This window comes from Falco peregrinus, chromosome 5 (genome assembly GCF_023634155.1).
Source record: "Falco peregrinus isolate bFalPer1 chromosome 5, bFalPer1.pri, whole genome shotgun sequence".
NCBI lineage: Eukaryota > Metazoa > Chordata > Aves > Falconiformes > Falconidae > Falco > Falco peregrinus.
The window spans coordinates 44,838,894-44,857,450 of record NC_073725.1 but is presented as its reverse complement, the minus strand read 5'-3'; the positions used below and the strand labels follow the sequence as shown (position 1 = coordinate 44,857,450).

Genomic DNA, 18,557 nt, shown 5'->3' with positions numbered 1-18,557 from the left:
GGTGTTAAAAGTTCAATTCTATTTTTAGACCTCAACAATTTCTTTCTTCCAAAGTCTCTTCCACTCCCACTTCCAAAAATCTGTTTAAAAATGCCCAAATTTGTGAAAAACGCACTCGAAGTTCTCTGAGTAACAAACCAGTTGTAGCTTGTTTGTCTCTGCAGATCAGACTGCTGTGAATTGGCTTTCAGTTCAGAAAGAGTTAGGAGATAAACAGCTGAAAAGAAAGCAGCACTTCCGCAACCCCAGCCACATCCAGCATCCAGAGGAGCACGGATTGTCCTGTGTGTGAAACCGCCAAGAGCTGTAACTGCAATTGAGATGTTTTATCAAGCTGTTCCGTGTGAAAATACCCTATGCTGCCATAGGTTCCACCAATGAGTCTGGCTGGCTGATACGTTAAATTTAAAGGAAACTATCTATGCTGTATATTACAGCTAAGATATTAAATAACAAGAAACTACGTACGGAATGAAGGCTTTAAGTAGGAAGAGAGTTTCAAAAGGAACCACTAGGCATTGCTAAGTAGTGTGCATGTGATTTGTGATGTGTTATGTGCTTGGGGTGAAATTTTGGACATTGATGTACGTGGCTGCTTTGATTTTGTACCCTTTTTTTGTTGTTTTGGTTGGGGTTTTTAATGAGTAATACCAGCTGTGATGTGTGACATGGGGTTCTTGCTGCAGCATTGTAGTGATAGGCATCAGCTTGTATCTGTTGGAGAAACAGGATCATTGTTCCGGCTTCTCTAGTTAAACATGCAATATATGCTGTAAATTGCCTTTATTATATGCTGCTTAAATATCTCATTGTCTACTTTGCATACAAGCAATTTATTGCTGCTTATGTTCTGACAGGATGAAAACTAATGTTTAATTATGCATTGCCCTAGTAATGTGGTGTTTAGGGTGAATGTATCTGAATTAAATAAGGACCATTAATAATGCCTAACAATTTATGATATATTCATTGCTTGATTTCAAATCATATAAATTAGAGCAGCTTATTTGAAATGTCACCAGTGTAAGATGGCTTTGTGGGAACACCTCTCTGTGTGCTAATTTCAGAATCATTACCAGCTGAGTCTTACTATTTATTCAATGTCCAGTAGGCTTTTATTATTCCCTTATTTGCAGTTTAATTACAACCTCTGTTTTCCTGACAGTGTGAATTCAATCCTAAACCTGCAGGAGCAAAATGAGTTACAATCAGTTCGTTTTTGCCTGAAAGCCTTCTTTTGCTTTGGCCTGCTCCCACCTGCCATGACTGAGCCACAGCTCTGAGCAGACCCCTACAGCCAGTTTTTTGTACCATGTGTTTAAAGGGGCAACACCTGTGTTTAAAATTGTTCTTCCTTAAAGCTTGTCGGTTGTGGGGGATGCCTCCATCTCGCATAACCACCTGGTTTTATATCAATATAGCAGAAGGTATTTGAATAAATTACTTAAAAGGGAGATTTCTGGGTCACTAATATCTTGTGTGCATGAGTTTATGAATGTTATTAATAGACATGAGGTTTTTATACATAATATGCGTGGTTACTGAGCAACTAAAATCTTAGCCATTCATATTTAAAATAATCCATTCTCTAAGGCTATTACATGGGATTTAAATTCCTCAAAGATACAGTAAGCATTGTCTGTTTCAAATAAGACAGACTACAGCAAAGTTTTGCATTGGCAACAACGAATCAGGGCAGTTAAAGGATGTAAGTTGCAGGACAGGACTGAAAGAACTTTTGCGGTACGATGCACATGCATTTGTTGTAGAGATCTATAAATGTGGGTTGTCTTAGAACTCCAATTAAATGAATGTTTGATCCCAAGTCCTCAGCAACAAGTCAGTCTTCGGTCCACTGAGCTCCTTCTGCTTTGTTTATGCATCGTGATTATCTCTTGTGGGAAACTGTTTCTTGCTTATGATTTTGTTATGTTCAGAAGCGCTCCTTAGAAAGAAAATGGGTATTTCTTATGTTATCACTACATCTACTGTAATATAGTTTCTGTTGTAATTGGGAATATGGACCTTTCATCCTAAAAGTCACATTTGATTTGCTATTGCTAAGGGAGCTAGCTGTATTTAAAAGGTAACATGAAGAGATGCACATAATACTTGGTAAAGGCCCAAATCTTAAAATTTTCTGTCATGCTTGACTTTCAAACACAGAAAAAGCAAAATTTCATCTGAGATTAGTTGGAAGGCTCAAAATGTCTTGTTTATGTTTCATATTTAGTGTCTTTCAGATGTGACTGTTTCTTTACATGGTGATGGCAAAGTAGAGAATTGATCCCTCTGACCTTTCCCTTTTCTTTTAGCTTTTCGAGAGCTGTTTGTGGGGGAGTTACGGATATTGTTTCTTCTCCCTCCCTCCCTCCCACAACATGGTTCCAGTTTCCACTAAGATCTAATGACACGGGTATTCCTTTCAGTCTTATGTGCACTTTGCTATCTGGCCTCATCACATCTATCTGAAAAATGTACTATTGCACAAAGAACCAGACCTTATACTTGAAAGGTTTAAATTAATTAATGGTGTGTGCTGCTGGGACATGCCATTACTCAGCTGGTGTGCCATACTAAAGGTCATTTCTATTGTGTGTTCATCACCTGCATTTTTTTATTTTCCTCTTCTGCTGGAGAGGAATTCCCTAAATATTAGAGAAATTACTTGTACAGACCTCAGAGTTGGATGAATCTAAAAAAAAAAAAACCAAACAAACCAAAACCAAAAAAAAACCACCAATCCACAAAGACTCCCACAATCCAGAAACCAGTGCCCCTAAAAAAACTACCACCCCCAACAAAAACCCACAAAACCAAAGAAAACCCAAACCTTCTGTTAGTCTGCTTGCTTTTTTTTTTTTTTTTTTTTCCTGATTAAGGGGGTTGGGGGAGTGTTGTAAGGAACTTCCTAGGGGAAGTATTTTGGAATTCTTGCTTAGAAAATTTTTGCTTAGAATAAAAGAATCTCTATAGTATGCGAATACAAGCACGTTTGGCTGTGTTATTCTGCTATGTAGATCACATCTGTAAAGCTTACAGGTACAATTAGAACTGTGCCATTGTAGCACAAATTTAATATTCGCAGCATGAAAGAAACTTTACATCAGCAAATTAAGAAAGCAAGTGCATGTGAAAATTTGATCAATGCAATTTTGATAATCTAAAATGGAAATTTGCAAGCAAACTTGCTGTTATTGTAGGTAATTGAAGATGTGTGAATTCAACATTATTGACAGTATTCAACAGAATATGTTCTTGGGATCATTTTTTGCTAGAATGTACGTGCATATGGGTCTTTGTTATCCCTCTGTCAAGCGCAGAATTTGTTGTATGATCTGGCACTCTAGAAGTGTAGGTAATTCTGTATAAGCAAATACAAAGTTTCATATCTCTGCATAATACACCTACTTGTCCTTAGTTTGATTTGTACAACAACGAGGCTAGTTCTGCAGACTTGTGAACCTGCCCTGTGGTTTCAGGGTGAGATTGATGTACAGCAATACCAACTGTAGTAAAGAGCATGTATGTTAATGTAGTGATTTTCAATCAATGTTTTGTTACTTTGTCATATTTAATGAGGTGTCAGCATGATTTATTAGGTTTATACAGCTGCTTTTTAAAAAAATTCACTGGAGTTTCTTCTTTCTCTCACTTTGGAAGGAGGAAAGGGCATTCTCCCTACAACTCCAAGGAGCAGAGCACATTCAGCCCATCCCAGACATCTTTCTACTTCCTTCCTGTGCTCTGCTGTATAACTGCCATGCCTCTATCTATAGATTTTCAAGGCTTTCTGAAGAAGCATTCTGTAAAGTAAATTCAACAGATTTTATCTGTTTTCATGTCGGCGCAGGATGTGAATAATGAAAATGAGGCATGGCAGGGAACATTACTGGGACTTGAAAGTACTGGAAAGTGATGAGGCCACCTGACCTGCCTGCTTACATTGGTTTCTTTTCTCTGTTCAAGAGCTAAAAGGCTTCTTACTATTTTCTTGTTTTGTTTAACTTCAGTTCTGCAAAAGGTCATCCTTGCAGTGAGGACCTTCCCCCACCCCCCCCACCACCACCCCCCCCCGCAATACTTATAACCTATAGCTGCTTCAGTGAAGGTTTCTCCAAAAGCCCCTCTTAAGCAGGATAGCATTTACAGGCAACTAACAGCTTCCTAGTTGGAAAACAATATTGGATAAGCAGTGCTAAGAGCAGAGGAGCACCCCTGTGTTGCTATATCCACCCCTAGTGTGCATTTGTATTCACATAGAGTGGGTTTTCCCTCTAAACCCTGTAGAAAACTGCTGAAGCAAAGTGTGCTCTGCATGAGCAAAAAGATTTGACCGGGTGAATTGAGATGCATGACCAGGGTGTAGAGCACTGTAAGAACATAGGTAAAACATATGTCATAGGTATTTAGTGACTGTTGTTTAAAGCTGAAAATCTCATTTGTGATTTGAAAGCACCAGTGTAAGCTAACAATTCTTTGTCTTATGCTTTTCATGTTTTAGTTAAAACTTAACAAAGTAAGGGTAGACCAATACATGCAATAATAAAAATATGCCTACAAACTAGGTAACAGTGAAGTTGTCTACATTTTATCATAAAGGTGTGGTCAGAAGTGAATTTCAAATATGTGAAAAATCCTAATCTTGAGAAGACTGACATTTATTTCAAAGCTAGAAAGAGTAATGGTCCCAATAAATATAACAAAATAAGGAAGACCTTAGAACTTGTCCATCTGTTTCTAAGTGAAAATGTAGCTATTTAAACAGTTTGTCTGACTTGAACAATCAAAGAAATGCTGTGACTTGCAAAAACTGAGTTTTCTGCACTAGTATAAGAAACAAACCTGCTTATCAAGCTCAAAGTGTATGCATTCACATGTAAGCAAAACTTTGCTATATTTTCTAAAAGTAGTTCAAGACAGACTTGTAAGACTGCTTCATAAGCTGCAAAGTTGAATAGTTACTTGAAATACAGAATCTGAATTAACTTTGGAAAGCATAGATCAGTTGATTGAACTGAGTTGGGATGAACAATGGGTTGGGATTAAAGACCATTTTGCTGGCATCTTCATTGACCTTCGATAAAAAGTACACCCAGGTGTGCCTTGAAGCACTTTTTTTTCCCCCCTGAAACGTGTATGTATATGTATATATGGAATGCTGTTTCTTCTTTTCCAAAGTGTCAATCTTGTGATTGCATTTCATCTGGAAAGAATAAACCTTCTTTTGCATTCTTTTTACTCTATGTTTACTCACAGGACGTACACAGAAGCAATAGTAGACCAAATAACACTTCTGTAATTAAGACACACGCAGTGCCTTTACAAAGACGCCATCAGCTAAATATGTTCTCTTTTCTCTAGATCAATGAACTGAGCCATGTTCAAATCCCTGTTATGTTGATGCCAGACGATTTCAAAGCATACTCAAAGATAAAGGTGGACAATCACCTTTTCAACAAGTAAGTACAAGTAATAACTCTTTGTAGAAGTGGGTAGTGGCAGTGGTATTTTTATGAAGTATTGTGAATTCTGTTATTTTTCAGTTCATGAGACTGAAGTTTTGATGATTAAGTTAATCCTGTGATAAACGTAACCATCTGTGCTGTTCTGAAAAGCAACAGCAAGGGCTGCCGGGTAGTGGTTTTCCTCCATATGGTTTATTATTGCTTTACAAGTATCTTGCATATTGAAGGAGATCCTTTCTTGTGTGATTATTTATGGCTGATACAAGATTTTATTTGGGTATTTTTAAAAACACAAATTCATGTGCATGGACTCATTAATAAATGAAATGTTTGAACAAGTATGAGAATTTAATGTGTGTATCAAAGCTGAATAATGTTCAGCTTTTTATAATCTATAATACAAACACATACCAATCATATAAAAGCTCCAAGTAATATCTCCATTTCTTAAAAATAAAATGTTCCATGAATAGTATGGACAGATATACAAAACCATTAATGCAGTCTTGTGTATAACCTGAATTTCATTCAAGAATATATTTGGAAAAAGGAAGAATTCTGTTACTTTGGTCTTTTGATCTGTGGCAAAGGTCAAAATAACTTTTCTATGTGTAAGTCTGAAATCAACATTAGAATAAGTAAAATTAGTCCTGTAATGAATGAGTCAAATTTTCTTGAAGCTTTGGCACTGTTAGTACTTTCTGATGTCACAGATGGTGTAGTAATTCTTGTATAATCCAAGATTTCACTCTTGAAGTGATTTTAGGACAAGGAGAAAGCATTCTTTTCTGCTTTTGAGTCCAGGTTCCAAAGCTATCAAAATATAGTTTGTGTTTATTTCATCCAGTTATGTTGTAGCTTGTTAGAGACAAATATGTATAAATTTATTAAGCTTTGTACAGAATAAGAACAGAACATTGTGAGACCAAATCTCATTTAAAAAAAGCAAGCATTAGAAGAGAGACTGTAAATCTCCTTATCCTCTGCTTTGTATGAACAGAATTGAGACAGAATACTTTAGAGTTACTTATTACATATGCAGGTGAATGAAGTTGATTTGGTTTTATATTCTTTCAGAGAAAACATGCCAAGTCATTTCAAATTTAAGGAATATTGTCCAATGGTATTCCGTAATCTAAGAGAGAGGTTTGGAATTGATGATCAAGACTTTCAGGTAAGTTTGCCTTCAGAATGCCTGAACCGGTGATATATACAGATTGTAAAGGTTCGTAATGCTGGAGTTGTGAACACGTGAGCCAATATGCAAAAATAAAGTTCTTTTGTATAAGTTGGAGGAAAACTGAGAGAAAAAGAAGGCATTTTTTCTACTCCTTCCCTCACCTGCAAGCAGAACATTTGTTTCATCTCTTTGCCTGCCCTGGTTGTCTTCTGGTTCCTACCCTTCTGCTGTCGGTAGTCCTGCATACTTCCTGTTAGAGTACCTCCCAGTCATAAGCCATGTTATTAAAACTGTAGGGTGGTACCTCTTACAATAGGAAGAAAAAATAATATTTGGATACTACTGACAAGAGATGCTATATTCAACTGGGTCACTTAAATAACAGTTGCTTCAGTGGTATGTCTGTGCAAGATATGGTTTCTGAAATGACCAGAGCCTGTTGTTTTGTTGGTTTTTTTTTCCTTTTTCTGCCTTCATGCTCTTTTTGTTTAGAGAAGCAACCTGTTGCCTGCCAACTTCATACTGCTTCATCACGTCTCCTTTTCCTGTTGTTAAGAGGATCTGGAAACAAATTGCTTGTGTAGAGCAGATACAGCAAAAGAAGAAATTGCTCTAGATTTGGCAGGGCTGTTTCTTGCAGCCACAGCTTCTTTCTGTCTTTGCAAAAGAACATTGTTGAACTCTGCTTTAGTCTGATTTGCCAACACTCACTGACAATTACCTTTTCCATTAATTGTTCCTAATGCACACTGTAAGTCACAGGAATGATTCCTTCTGCAGTCACACTGCAAGATATCCTATCCAAAAAAGCACTTGCTGTGTCACCCAGCGCTGCCTCCTGTCATGCTCTTTTGCTTTTATAAACTATTTTGTTGGGGGCTGCAACTGTATTTGTAACCTATCACTAGGATATATTAAGAAAAGATGTTTAATGAATGGTTCCAAGTAGCTAAACAAATAGTATGAAATGCATTTTTACAAGAACAGTCCCATTCTTGCTACATAGAGCAGACTGAAGACTGCAGCTGAAATCTAATCTTTTAACTATCCTTTTTACCAATTTTCCCTTTTTCAATATCAAGCAATGTATTAGACGTGCATAGATGGGTTAAAATGTGCTTGCAGGAATGTAGATGAAGATTAGGTTCTGGATCTCTGTATGCGGCCACTGTAAATTAGGTAAGACATGTTGCCAGCAGGTGAAGAGGAGGGTTGGGTTGGTTTCTTTTGGTACAGCTGTCATGATCCTGTCACATGATTTTTCATTATCCTGTTTACCGAAGAGCTTTTTAAGAGGAAATACCCCAAGACTCAGGCTAACAGTTAAAACAGTTAAATAAAATTGCATTCCTTGGCTCAATTTTCCTGATGGACCAAAGAGTATACTATTGTTTGGGAAGCTACTTGATCCCTTTATATGAATATTTCCTTTTTCTTGTCAAAGAGGAAAGACATTGTGATTGCTCCTAAACTTAAAATTATGGTGTCAGCTCGTGCTTTCTATCTTTTAGAAGATGGGGTGATGATATTACTAGGCAATCAAAACTATATTTCAGTAAATATCTATTAGAAGACTTAAGAGGCTGTCATTAGTTAAAAGTGGCAGACTTGGTGTAATAAAAAATTATTCATTTGACAGCACTGTGAGATGTTTCCATCTGCACTGCTGTTCTACAACAGAAATTCCATGGTTGTAACTGTTACACGGCTGCTTAGATTTATTGATGATAACAACGATAAAATTATGTTAAAGGACTGTCACTAAATAAAATGTCTGTATTTCCAGGTTAAAAACAAATTTTCTTGTTCGTAGCTATATGTTTGGGTTTTTTGACAATGTAACCAAACAACAATCCAAAAGAAGAAAACACAACCACATCCTTTGTTTCAACAAAATTATGTTGTAGTTAGGGAAAAAAAAATCTTCACTGCTATTTAGTATTTCAAGTATATTTAGTGAAGACCAGAAGATAGTTAATATTGATTTTGACCTAAGGGAAGGCAATGTCTGTATTCACTATTATTCTTTTCCTCAACCCAAGCAGTTTATCCTGAATTCTTATTCTGCTGGACTGTTCTGATAATTATTTTTTTTTTAATGCTCAAAGTAGTAATGTATTTTAAATGCACTTTCAAAAGTAAATTATTTTTACAGAAATACACAAAGCAAAGATTTAAGTCACCCTATGTGTAAGATAGGGATTATGCCTATTAAAAGTAGAAGTTGCTTCCATTTTAATGCTACATTCCCTGTGATTTAAAAAGGGAATCTATTTTGACAAAGGGAGACTCACTGTATGTACTTTTTTGGATAATCTTTGTCTTCAAGGAAATTATTCCAATGGATGTTGGATAAAATGATTGTCTTATACTCAGAGCCAAGCATGAATTGGAAAAAGCTTGTGCAGTATTGAACTGATGGAAAGCTTACAGAAGAGATAGCAAATAACTTTCTCTGGATAGTTTTTCTTGTATAATGATTTTCAGGAAGGGAGTCTAATCAATTGTGGACAATGTTATTCCCATTATTGAGCAAGATAGGATTGGTTTAGATAGATAAACCAAATTACTTTGTTCATTAGTCAGATACATCAGCTTAAATCAGGAAGAACATAATTTTTAAATGTTTTTGTTTTCAGAATGTTCTGCAGATATCCTTGATGAGTTGTTCCAGAGGGCAGGTAGTGCTTACTCATGAGGAAAGAATAAAAAAACCTTGCCTCATGAAAAGAATTTGGTAGTGCAGGCTCCTAATTGCCGGGCTATCTCATTTTAATTCTTGACATTGTGTTACTCACTTTGTACAGTAATTATGTGGACTGCTTAACACATAGGCTTAGTTCAGAGGTGGAATGATTTATATAGGGATCTTCTCTTACAGAGATCTCTTACCCATGAAGACAGATTTAAATCTCGAAGTACAGGGTTTTTTTCTACAAGTAGTCTGACTTCAGAATCAGCGGAATTCCTTAAACTGTATATGGTTCATGCCTTATAGGAAGCCTTTTAGGAATGGCAATTACAATTCTTATATGGACTCTCTCCCTTCACATGATGAAAACCAACGTCTTTTTCAGAAGCATCTTTGGTAATCTGTCCTACATATCTGTCTTTTATAGCTAGCAGGGCATCTCCAAGAGATGTTTTGATTAGTGTTGAACCTAAGTTTAAAGTTCCGTGGAGATACGTGTGTGGTTGCTAATACTGAGTGGAGTTTTTTAGTGATTCGTTCTTTATTATGGACAGCAACGTGGAAAATATACTATAAAATTAGTTAAACCTTGAGTTTTATTCAAAGGTTGCCTATAGGAATTTGTTATGATAAATTAAGTCTTCGGTCTAGGTTAAGAAAATTTGTTCTTATGTCAAAAAATTTTCTATTAGACCCTGATCTTCCTTGTTGGTGATCACATATTACTAGGATATTTATTGTATTGAATTAAAAAATGGTCTGTTTTTTCTTAAAGGAAAACACAACTGATGATTAGTCAGTATGAATCAAAATTGCATTTGAGTAATGGAAAAACTTCAAAACCATTTTAACCATTTACATAGACTACAGATTATCAAAGGGAAGGAGATTATTCTTTTGCTTTGTGCTGTTGGAAGTTATAAGTACATATGGATCTCAGATTGAAGGTAATTCTTAGAAGTGTCAAACTAATTCTACAAGCCAGAGCATTAAATAAAGACAGATTTTGCCTTGATAGGGTAAATTATCTTGATCTTCTATTTTTGTTAGTGTCATCTTCTTTCACTGAAAAGGAACCCTTAACTCTTAAGATCTTTTTAATATTAACAGGAAGATACTTGAGAGCATTAGCTATTCCTAGCAGAAAAATAAAAAAATGGATTAGAAAACAGATGTTGTAAAGTAAATCCCTCACTACAGTGCTAAATTAATTTTCATTTCTGCGTTCCCCCTCAGCTGCAGACATAGGTTTTGCAAAGGTTGTTCTGCAGAAAAGCCTCTTTTTTCCAGAATACATGGGGTAGCCGTTGTAACTTTGGAGTTTCTTTTCAGTCAGTTGACATAATTTCTTATCTGAAAAAAAAATAAGAGGACAATTCTGTCAGAAGAATTACAGGACTAGCTTCTGCAAACTGCAAAATTATGAGATTGACAAGCAGCTACCTTAACACCCCCCAACAAACTCTAGAAAAATAGCATCTACTACTGTTAAAAATGCTTTTGCTGCTGTTACTCTGGAAAGGGAAACTTTACTATGCTCCAACACATCTGTTCTTGCTTAAAATTATTGCTGAATCCTATGTCTGGATTCTGCTAGGCAAAAGAGGGAGTCTGGGTTCTTGCCCAATAAAATACAATTGCTCATACCGGAGGGCACAGTGTCCCAGTGTACCTAATGAACCTTCTACTGGGGACGGGGGAGAGCACAACTGATTTCCCTTTAAGTTTTAATACTTGGTGTAATAGGAGACATGCTCAGATCTGATTTTGCCTGTCTGCAGGAGCAGTTTGTAGAGATTTCTGTACAGGATAAGGTATTCATAAAGAACTTTTAGCAGATGATCTATAAGCGCTTTTTAATTTAGAGATGCTTATTATTTCTCTATGTGCATTTTTCCATAGAAAAGATTGAAATCTAAAATGGAAGTTGAAAATTTCTGCTTGTAAGCAATTTCCCTGGTAACAAATCATATGAACTCAGTATCTTTTACTTCTCCTCATATGGGTGTCTCCTTATGTTTCTATATCTCTCACAACTTTCTAGACAGAAGGATTTGTAGTCCAGACTGTAATATGGCATCAATTCTAGGTTCATTTTTAGAAGTCAGCCTTTAATGTCATTTTCAAGTATCTAACAGATCACCAGCATTCTTGTCAACCTATGAATAATTTTTTCTCATTTTATGTGACTTAGTCCTAAGACATCATATGAAGAGCTTAAAAATTATTTTACAGTCCGAATTACAGGTTTCTAAAGACAACCAAATTTGAATCAAAGCTCTCTGCTGGTGCTTCTGCTCTGAAATTCATGCCTCCATTTATTGGCCCTTGGTTTGGGAACGAATGAGCCATTTCTAGCATCAGACTACAGACAACAAGGTCAACAGTAAATATGTCAGCAACAACTATATTAGGAGCTCAATCTTCTTCCTAAGACATGATCTTTTCATTGAACATTTAATAAAATGTGTAAAAACAAAAAAAAAATCATGGAAGCAAGAACTATCTTGAAAAGAAAATTCTTGTGCTGGTAATTTTAGCATGGTAAGTCTGTCAGCACATGAGAAATTCTTGAGCTAGTCTGTCAGGTTCCTGTAGCAGAGTATGCAGTTTGTAGATCTCAAATAGATGTTGGCACCAAGAGGTTCAGAACTGCTTACATATTGTAGTCAGCAGTTACCTGGTAGTAAGGTGTTAAGCCAGCTGTACTAAAAACACCACAGTTTTTGTTAGTCTTTCCAGCCTGTAAAAAATGAAGTTTGCAAGCTGAATATTATGTTCTAGCATTTGGTGCCTAAGTGTGAGGCCAAATAAGAATTTGGTGGCTGTCGGACTTAACCTTAGTATGTAGAGCAACAGAAATTTTAACCTCTGGTTTCTCTTAGTTTTCCCTAGAGAAAACATTTATTTTGCCTTGCTTTCGGCAGTTTCTTGCCTAAGCTGAGTATCATTCACAATTGGGTTATTCAAACTAGAAAAAAGTAATTTGGCATGTGCTTGTAACATCAAAACAATGAGCTGTTAGGTGCTCCCTGAGTGCTTACAGAGATAGCTGTTGAAAGTGAGGCATTAAGCCAAGCTTTGCAGAGCTGAAGGGGAGAGGGTCCGAGAAAAAGAGCGCTAACTCTTTCCAAAGTAAGTGCGTGCCCTAAGCTGACAGCTTCAAATCCCCACTTACAATCTCAATAGGATAACTTGATTTAGGAAAGAGTCAAGTGTTTTATTCATTAAACTCTCATTCAACCAAGTCAAGGAACTCATAACCTTTCTCCTGGAAGGATAGCTCAGTACAAAAAAAAAAGAAAAAGTTGATGTTTCACCTTTCTCTGTCAATGTTTTTCATGTCTTTAATCACAGTAATCACTCCTTGAATACAATTTGCTTATAAATGTTCATAGGTGTTCAGAGTGTGTACATCCACATCTTAACAAGATCATAGAAAGGACAATATTTCTGACAGGTATACCACAGGAGCAGTGGCATCCCATTTTTGTCTTTTGGAGGTCCCATGACACTCACTATAGGTCTCTTGAGAGCCCTGCTTTTGCGCTGACAAGAAATCATCATGCAGTATTGTCCATACAGCTGCCAAAGACGAGGGGAGGTCATACCCATGAATGTGCCTGTAGCATATGTTACTAGTCAGGTATGCTTTGCTACGCGCCGGACTTCTTAAACATACGTCAGTGTCGGAGGTCTGTGTTTTGTGATCATGTTTGCTCATCAGTGTTTCTAGACATGAAGCTTCTCAATGGCAGTGGTAGAATGCATGGTGCCGTCATAAAAAGTAAACCCAAAAGTCGTCCCTACCTATCCCTGTACAGCAAAAACAGACATCTCTGGGTTTGGTGCTTCTGTTGTTAGGCAAAACTCTAGTGTTTTAGTGTTTCTTGCATCTAGAAATCATTAGCAAAACACTATCCTGAACACCATCCCAGAAGTGAGCTGCTCATTTCAAATCATAGCAAAAAAATATTTGGAACATCTATGTCCAGTTGTATGACACTGTCTTTGTAATACTTCTTAATCAGTAATCCAGGTCTAATGCATCCATGTCCATGATTCCTGAGGTTTTGAAAAAAAAAAAACATTGTGAGGAGCTGCAAGCTTGTCTTCATGAGAAGCCATGCACAGGCCAGGCAGCGCTGCTTTGACTGCTGTCACAGAAGAACAGCCAGACCATGTGTATGTAATTCTCTAACAGTGACAAACTGCTGCCAGGCTTTTCCACTGACCTATGATTTCAGTCATCACAGAGCATCATCTGTGCACTTGGTTTTGCCTATTCGTTCATGCAAAGCTTGCCCAGAGGCACTCTTAAATAGCCTGGGATGTGATGTGATTTGTCTTTAGGGTACACAGGGCTTGTAAAAAGCTCATTTTAGCATTCCACGACTTTCAGATGAGATCACAGTACCAGAAACCATTGTTTGCCTCTGTCCAGACATCGAGAAATGGGGAAGATTTAAATCAATGAGACGCTGTTAAGCCAGTCAGTTTGAAATATTGCTGTTCCTTTAAAGCTCTCCATGCTTTATCACTAGGATTCTTCTATTGCCCTTTTTCTCCTTCTTTTAGGAAAAGTTCTGACTCAATGACAATTTTTATTAGGCTCCCTTTTTAGGTTAGTTACTTTAAGTATTTGTATTACATCCAACACACAGTTCACGTCCTCAAAGTTTCTAAAATATAATCTTGTCTGCTAAGGTAGCAGTTTTCTAACTATGACATTTACATTAGATGTGTAAGATACTAGAATGAGCTAATTAAATTGACCTTTAAATCTCTCCACCCTCTTGGAGGCTGTGGCTAATCCTTGGCCTCCCACTGTGGAGATAAATATCTGTGCTGTGAACATCTTAAGCAAAGTGGGCAGAGGAGGAAGAGCTTCGCCAACAGCTCATCTTTGAAGAGGAGGGCAATACTTTGCCAGTTACAAATATAGCTTGCCGTTACAGAGGGAGTGGGCAGGGGGACACGCTTTTCCTGTACTTTAGTGGCTCTGCTCCATGTGTGTTCCTCAGAAAAATGGTTTCAGTTGGAAAAAAGCTCCAAACAGCTTAACTTGTTGCTCTTAGAAGCAACCAAAATCTCTCTGGAAATCAGTTTACTTTTTTTGAGATCTAGTGTTGGTATAACTAGCACTATCAATAATATCATTACTGTTACTTAATTACAGTAGGCTGCTATTTATATTGACCAACATGCAAAGTAAAAATAGACTTCCAGAGGCTATAAAGCATTAGGGGGTATTTTAGCTGCCTTCTAAGGACTCTTGAGGATGCCTCTTACAAAATATTTGGCTTGATATTTTGTGACTTTGATTTTTAAAATGCCAATTAACGTGGGGCTTTGCAATAAAAAATATATTTTTTGTAAATAATAGATGATTAAATGACAAAAATCAAAAATATAGTTGTCAATGAGCAGTTGACATTTCACATAATGAAACCTTAGAGAAGATGCAAAATCTGTCCAAATGGCAAAGTGGGATAAAGATAAGGATTTTGTACAAAACCCACTTTGATCACCTGGTATTCTGAGCCTGTCCAAATGAGATGTCTTTTAATACAGTCAGATGAATAATTATATGGATAAAAAGGAGTGCAGAATTACAGAGAGTGAAGGCTGCATTCAGGGAGGCAGTAGCTCTGGGAAGGAACAAGAAGTGAAAGAGGACAAGAATTTAGCGCTGCTGTTAGCTCCTGTCTAAGAGTAACTGCATCCTTGGGTGGATAAACTGGAAGGTATAAAATAAGACCAGAAAGAGCTCTAGCTTTTTTTAACATCTGTTTATTTTATACCTGAAGCTAATACTATATATAGTTTTGGTGCTAGTCATCTTAAAGGATGTTGAAAATTTGGATATAGAAAAAGATACAGAAAAACAGTGTCAAAGGTATGTAAGGACATAGAGAATGCCTTGTGGTGGGAGTGACAGAGTTTGACCTGCTGCACTTGAAAAAATTAGAATTGAGAAGTAGTATGTGAGTATCCTTGCAGGAAAACAACACTAGGTACTTTAGGAAAGAATAACTAGAAATGACTGGAAAAGGAAATAATTAAAATTCAAAATACAGTGGTGAATCTTGGTCTTTTGAAGTTTTAAAAAACAAGAATGCCTTTTTGGAAGTTGTACCTTGACCAAAAGCAGAGATTGCAGTTCATTTGGTGAATGGCTGGGTGAAATGAAGTGGTTTCTGATGGGTAGCAGTTTTGTTGGATTCTAGTTTATGAAATTCTGTTGAAGGCTGCAGAAAAGCTCCTGTGAACTTCAAAGAATTGTGGATTCCAAAAAGCACTTGTGGAAAAAAAAATTCTTACCTAATATAGATTTACTGTAGGAAATAAAAGTCTGCACAGATTGTTAAGTTTGGGAAGGAGTTACTGAAGGAAGAGTGGGTCTATAGTAAAACCGAATAACCTTTCAGTTAATTTGCTAAAGAATATGCTGTTCCTGTGTGAAATGATGATACGTAATTTGGGTGTGCTGATTAACTTTTGTATCAAGAACTCTTTGGGAAAGGAAGTACTAGTAAGTGGTGTAGCTTACTTACCCATTTATATTTAAAGCTGTATTTTTATTATTTTATCAGAAATTAATTCTGTGGTATGGGACAAATTCTTTGTGATCTGTAGCCCTTCAGCACTGAAGACCAGATGAGTATTTCTGGTTGCCTGCTATTCAGTACCATATAGGTGATGTTTTTAATATTGATTCATGTCAGGGCAGTGAGACTTCTAGCCAGTGATTTCTCAGAGGGAAACTGTTTGGGAGAGAGGGGGAGGTATGTGAAAAAGAAATTTATCTAGTAGAGGTGTCTCTGAGCTTGGCATGTTAAATGTGTCTTCAGTTGTATAAGTAATTACACAAGTAATTTAGCATAGTCTTTAAATGACCTCATAAAAGTATTCACACTTCAAAAGTACAAAACCTTTTCTTTCTCTTGAGACCAAAAAACCAGCAGGCACAAGATTAAAACTTCACAAATGAGAAGTGAATGGGGAATTGGCAGAACACACACACTTGGAGCAGGAGACTTGAAGTGAGTTGCTAAGTGAAGCTGTTAAGTGGAACAGGGTATGTGTGGCTGACATGTTTTAATTGTGCCAGAGGACCGAGGCACACTGTGGCAGAGCTGGAGAAGGCTGGGAAAATCTGAAGGGGACAGGGCAGTGTGACCCTCTTTTCTTTGAGTTTTGTGCTCCCTAATGCTATAATACAAGCAGGTGATTTTTATTAACCTATTATGACTAATGCTTCAAAGTTGTACAGCTAGATACATGCTCCACTGGTTCCTGACACACTATGGTAGTGCTTTGTAGTAGCAGTAAGTGATGGTAAAAGGGCTGTTAGATCATCAAATCTGTATCTTTTGGAGGGTTAAGTTATGCATTTTTTGTCTATATCTGAAGGACATCCTCCCTGTTTTGGCTTTGTGACTCATAGATCTGTGCTAAGTGAGTAGTGGCTCATTTCCCATCTGTTCATGTTCCATTTAGTCTTCCCCTAATTAAGAAGCAGAGGCAGAGGGAATTCAATCTGGTATTTGCCATGATCTGTCTCTCCGTTCCCCTTTCCTCAACACAGCTTTTGGGAAAGGGAGGTGCTTGATTTTCATTCTTTAATTCCTTTCCAGTCCACTATGGACGCCCTACCGAAGAAGATCTTGTTGTTCTGGTCAGCAGTGGGTCTCCCGTAGCTGAGTTTAGTGCTGAACAAGGAAGCAGAGGAAAAAGCCCCACACTGCTCTCTTTAGGCAGGTTCAATCAGCTTTTCTTCCAAGGCATTTGTGCACGGATGTCTATCATAAAATTCCTTTTACTCGCTTTTTGTGGAAATCATCACTGAAATTTATCTGTGTTGTGCCAAAAGTCAGCTGGATCACAAGAGTATTTAACCATGTACTGTCTCACAAAACTACATTTGACAGTAAGACAAGTCTATACAGTGTACCTGATAGCAGCCTGAACTACAGAGCCATACAATTCAAGTAAGTGTGTGTTTTCAGTCGGTCTGAGGAGTACTATGTAACTTTCTTATTATTGTCTGCATTAAGATGATTGACTTAAACTTGGTTTGGATAACCCCAGAATAAGGTAAACTCTTACTTATCTAGATATGTGTAAAGTCTAATTTTAAGAGAAAACCCCATGAACTTTCCACAGTCTCTGTGGTATAAAGTGCATATTGGACATCACATGGATGTTACCGATATTTTTGGCTGAGATTTCTTACCAATTATAGGTTTACTAGTGGCTGTGCTTCAAGTGACTAAGTGCAGGTCCTTCATGGCCATTTCTTAACTTACAAGAAAGGCATTTTCCAACAAGGAATTGCTTCACTTCTAATATATGTACTATTAATTTGTTAGCATTTGACACTGAATGGGGCACAAAACGCTTTGAGTTTTATTTGGCAGCCTGAGTCAAACAGGTAAGTTAACTTTACCTGCATCAAAAGGGAAGGATCTTAGTTGGCTTTAAATAGCCATATTGTTTTCTCTTTGAAGCCCCTAAATTCTTCTAGTTTGATCCTTTCAGTGAGGCTGTGCCTTGAACTTACTTGCTAATGATGACTTAGCAGTGCAGGCCAATTCTTGTCATCTCTTTACTTAACTGTTCATTATCATCATGGTCAGGCAACAGTGTATGTATTTTATGGAGGACTGATTTCTAGCTATAAACAAATATAACTAGTATAGTTGAGAGGTAAGGTATTTTGCATGGTACCTGGAAGCTTTACTTTGGAAGAAATTTGACCTTTTCTCTGTTCACAGAAGTGGGAGTTAACCGTGACAAATAAAACTGTCCACAGGCAAAACGCAGCCATGCATTTATCAGCACAAGAAAGTGGTAATGCAGTTGCTAGTAATCAGCACAATATTTTTCAGCTTTTTAAACTGCACTTATTTAATAAACTTTTGCAAGTATCAAAAGAAAACACAGTAAATGGTAATATTAACAATGTTCTCAGTCTTCCACCTTCTTTCAAAGTTCAAAAGAAACTACATTCTGTATCTGAAGAGAACATTACATTGACAGAGTAAAAAAAAAAGTGTGTTAAAGAGGTGGTATAATTAGAGGTTGTTTTTATCTTAAACATGTTTAATGTTTAAACATCTGATCCAAAGTATTAATTTATTACTAGTCAGGGTATTGTAGAGAGGGCATTTGGGTTACCTGTGCATGTATGGAAAGGTGCTGCTTAGGATAA

The 18,557-nt window shown here is 36.9% G+C and overlaps 1 protein-coding gene across 1 annotated transcript in view; it reads left to right on the top strand.

Moving 5' to 3' along the window:
- The window catches only part of PIP4K2A (phosphatidylinositol-5-phosphate 4-kinase type 2 alpha), a 115,175-nt gene that overhangs the window by 56,631 nt on the left and 39,987 nt on the right, over positions 1 to 18,557 (top strand). Inside the window, exons 2-3 of the mRNA XM_055803627.1 lie at positions 5,365 to 5,462; positions 6,546 to 6,642. Of these exons, the coding sequence (XP_055659602.1) occupies positions 5,365 to 5,462; positions 6,546 to 6,642 (195 nt within the window). The remainder of the gene's footprint in view (positions 1 to 5,364; positions 5,463 to 6,545; positions 6,643 to 18,557) is intronic.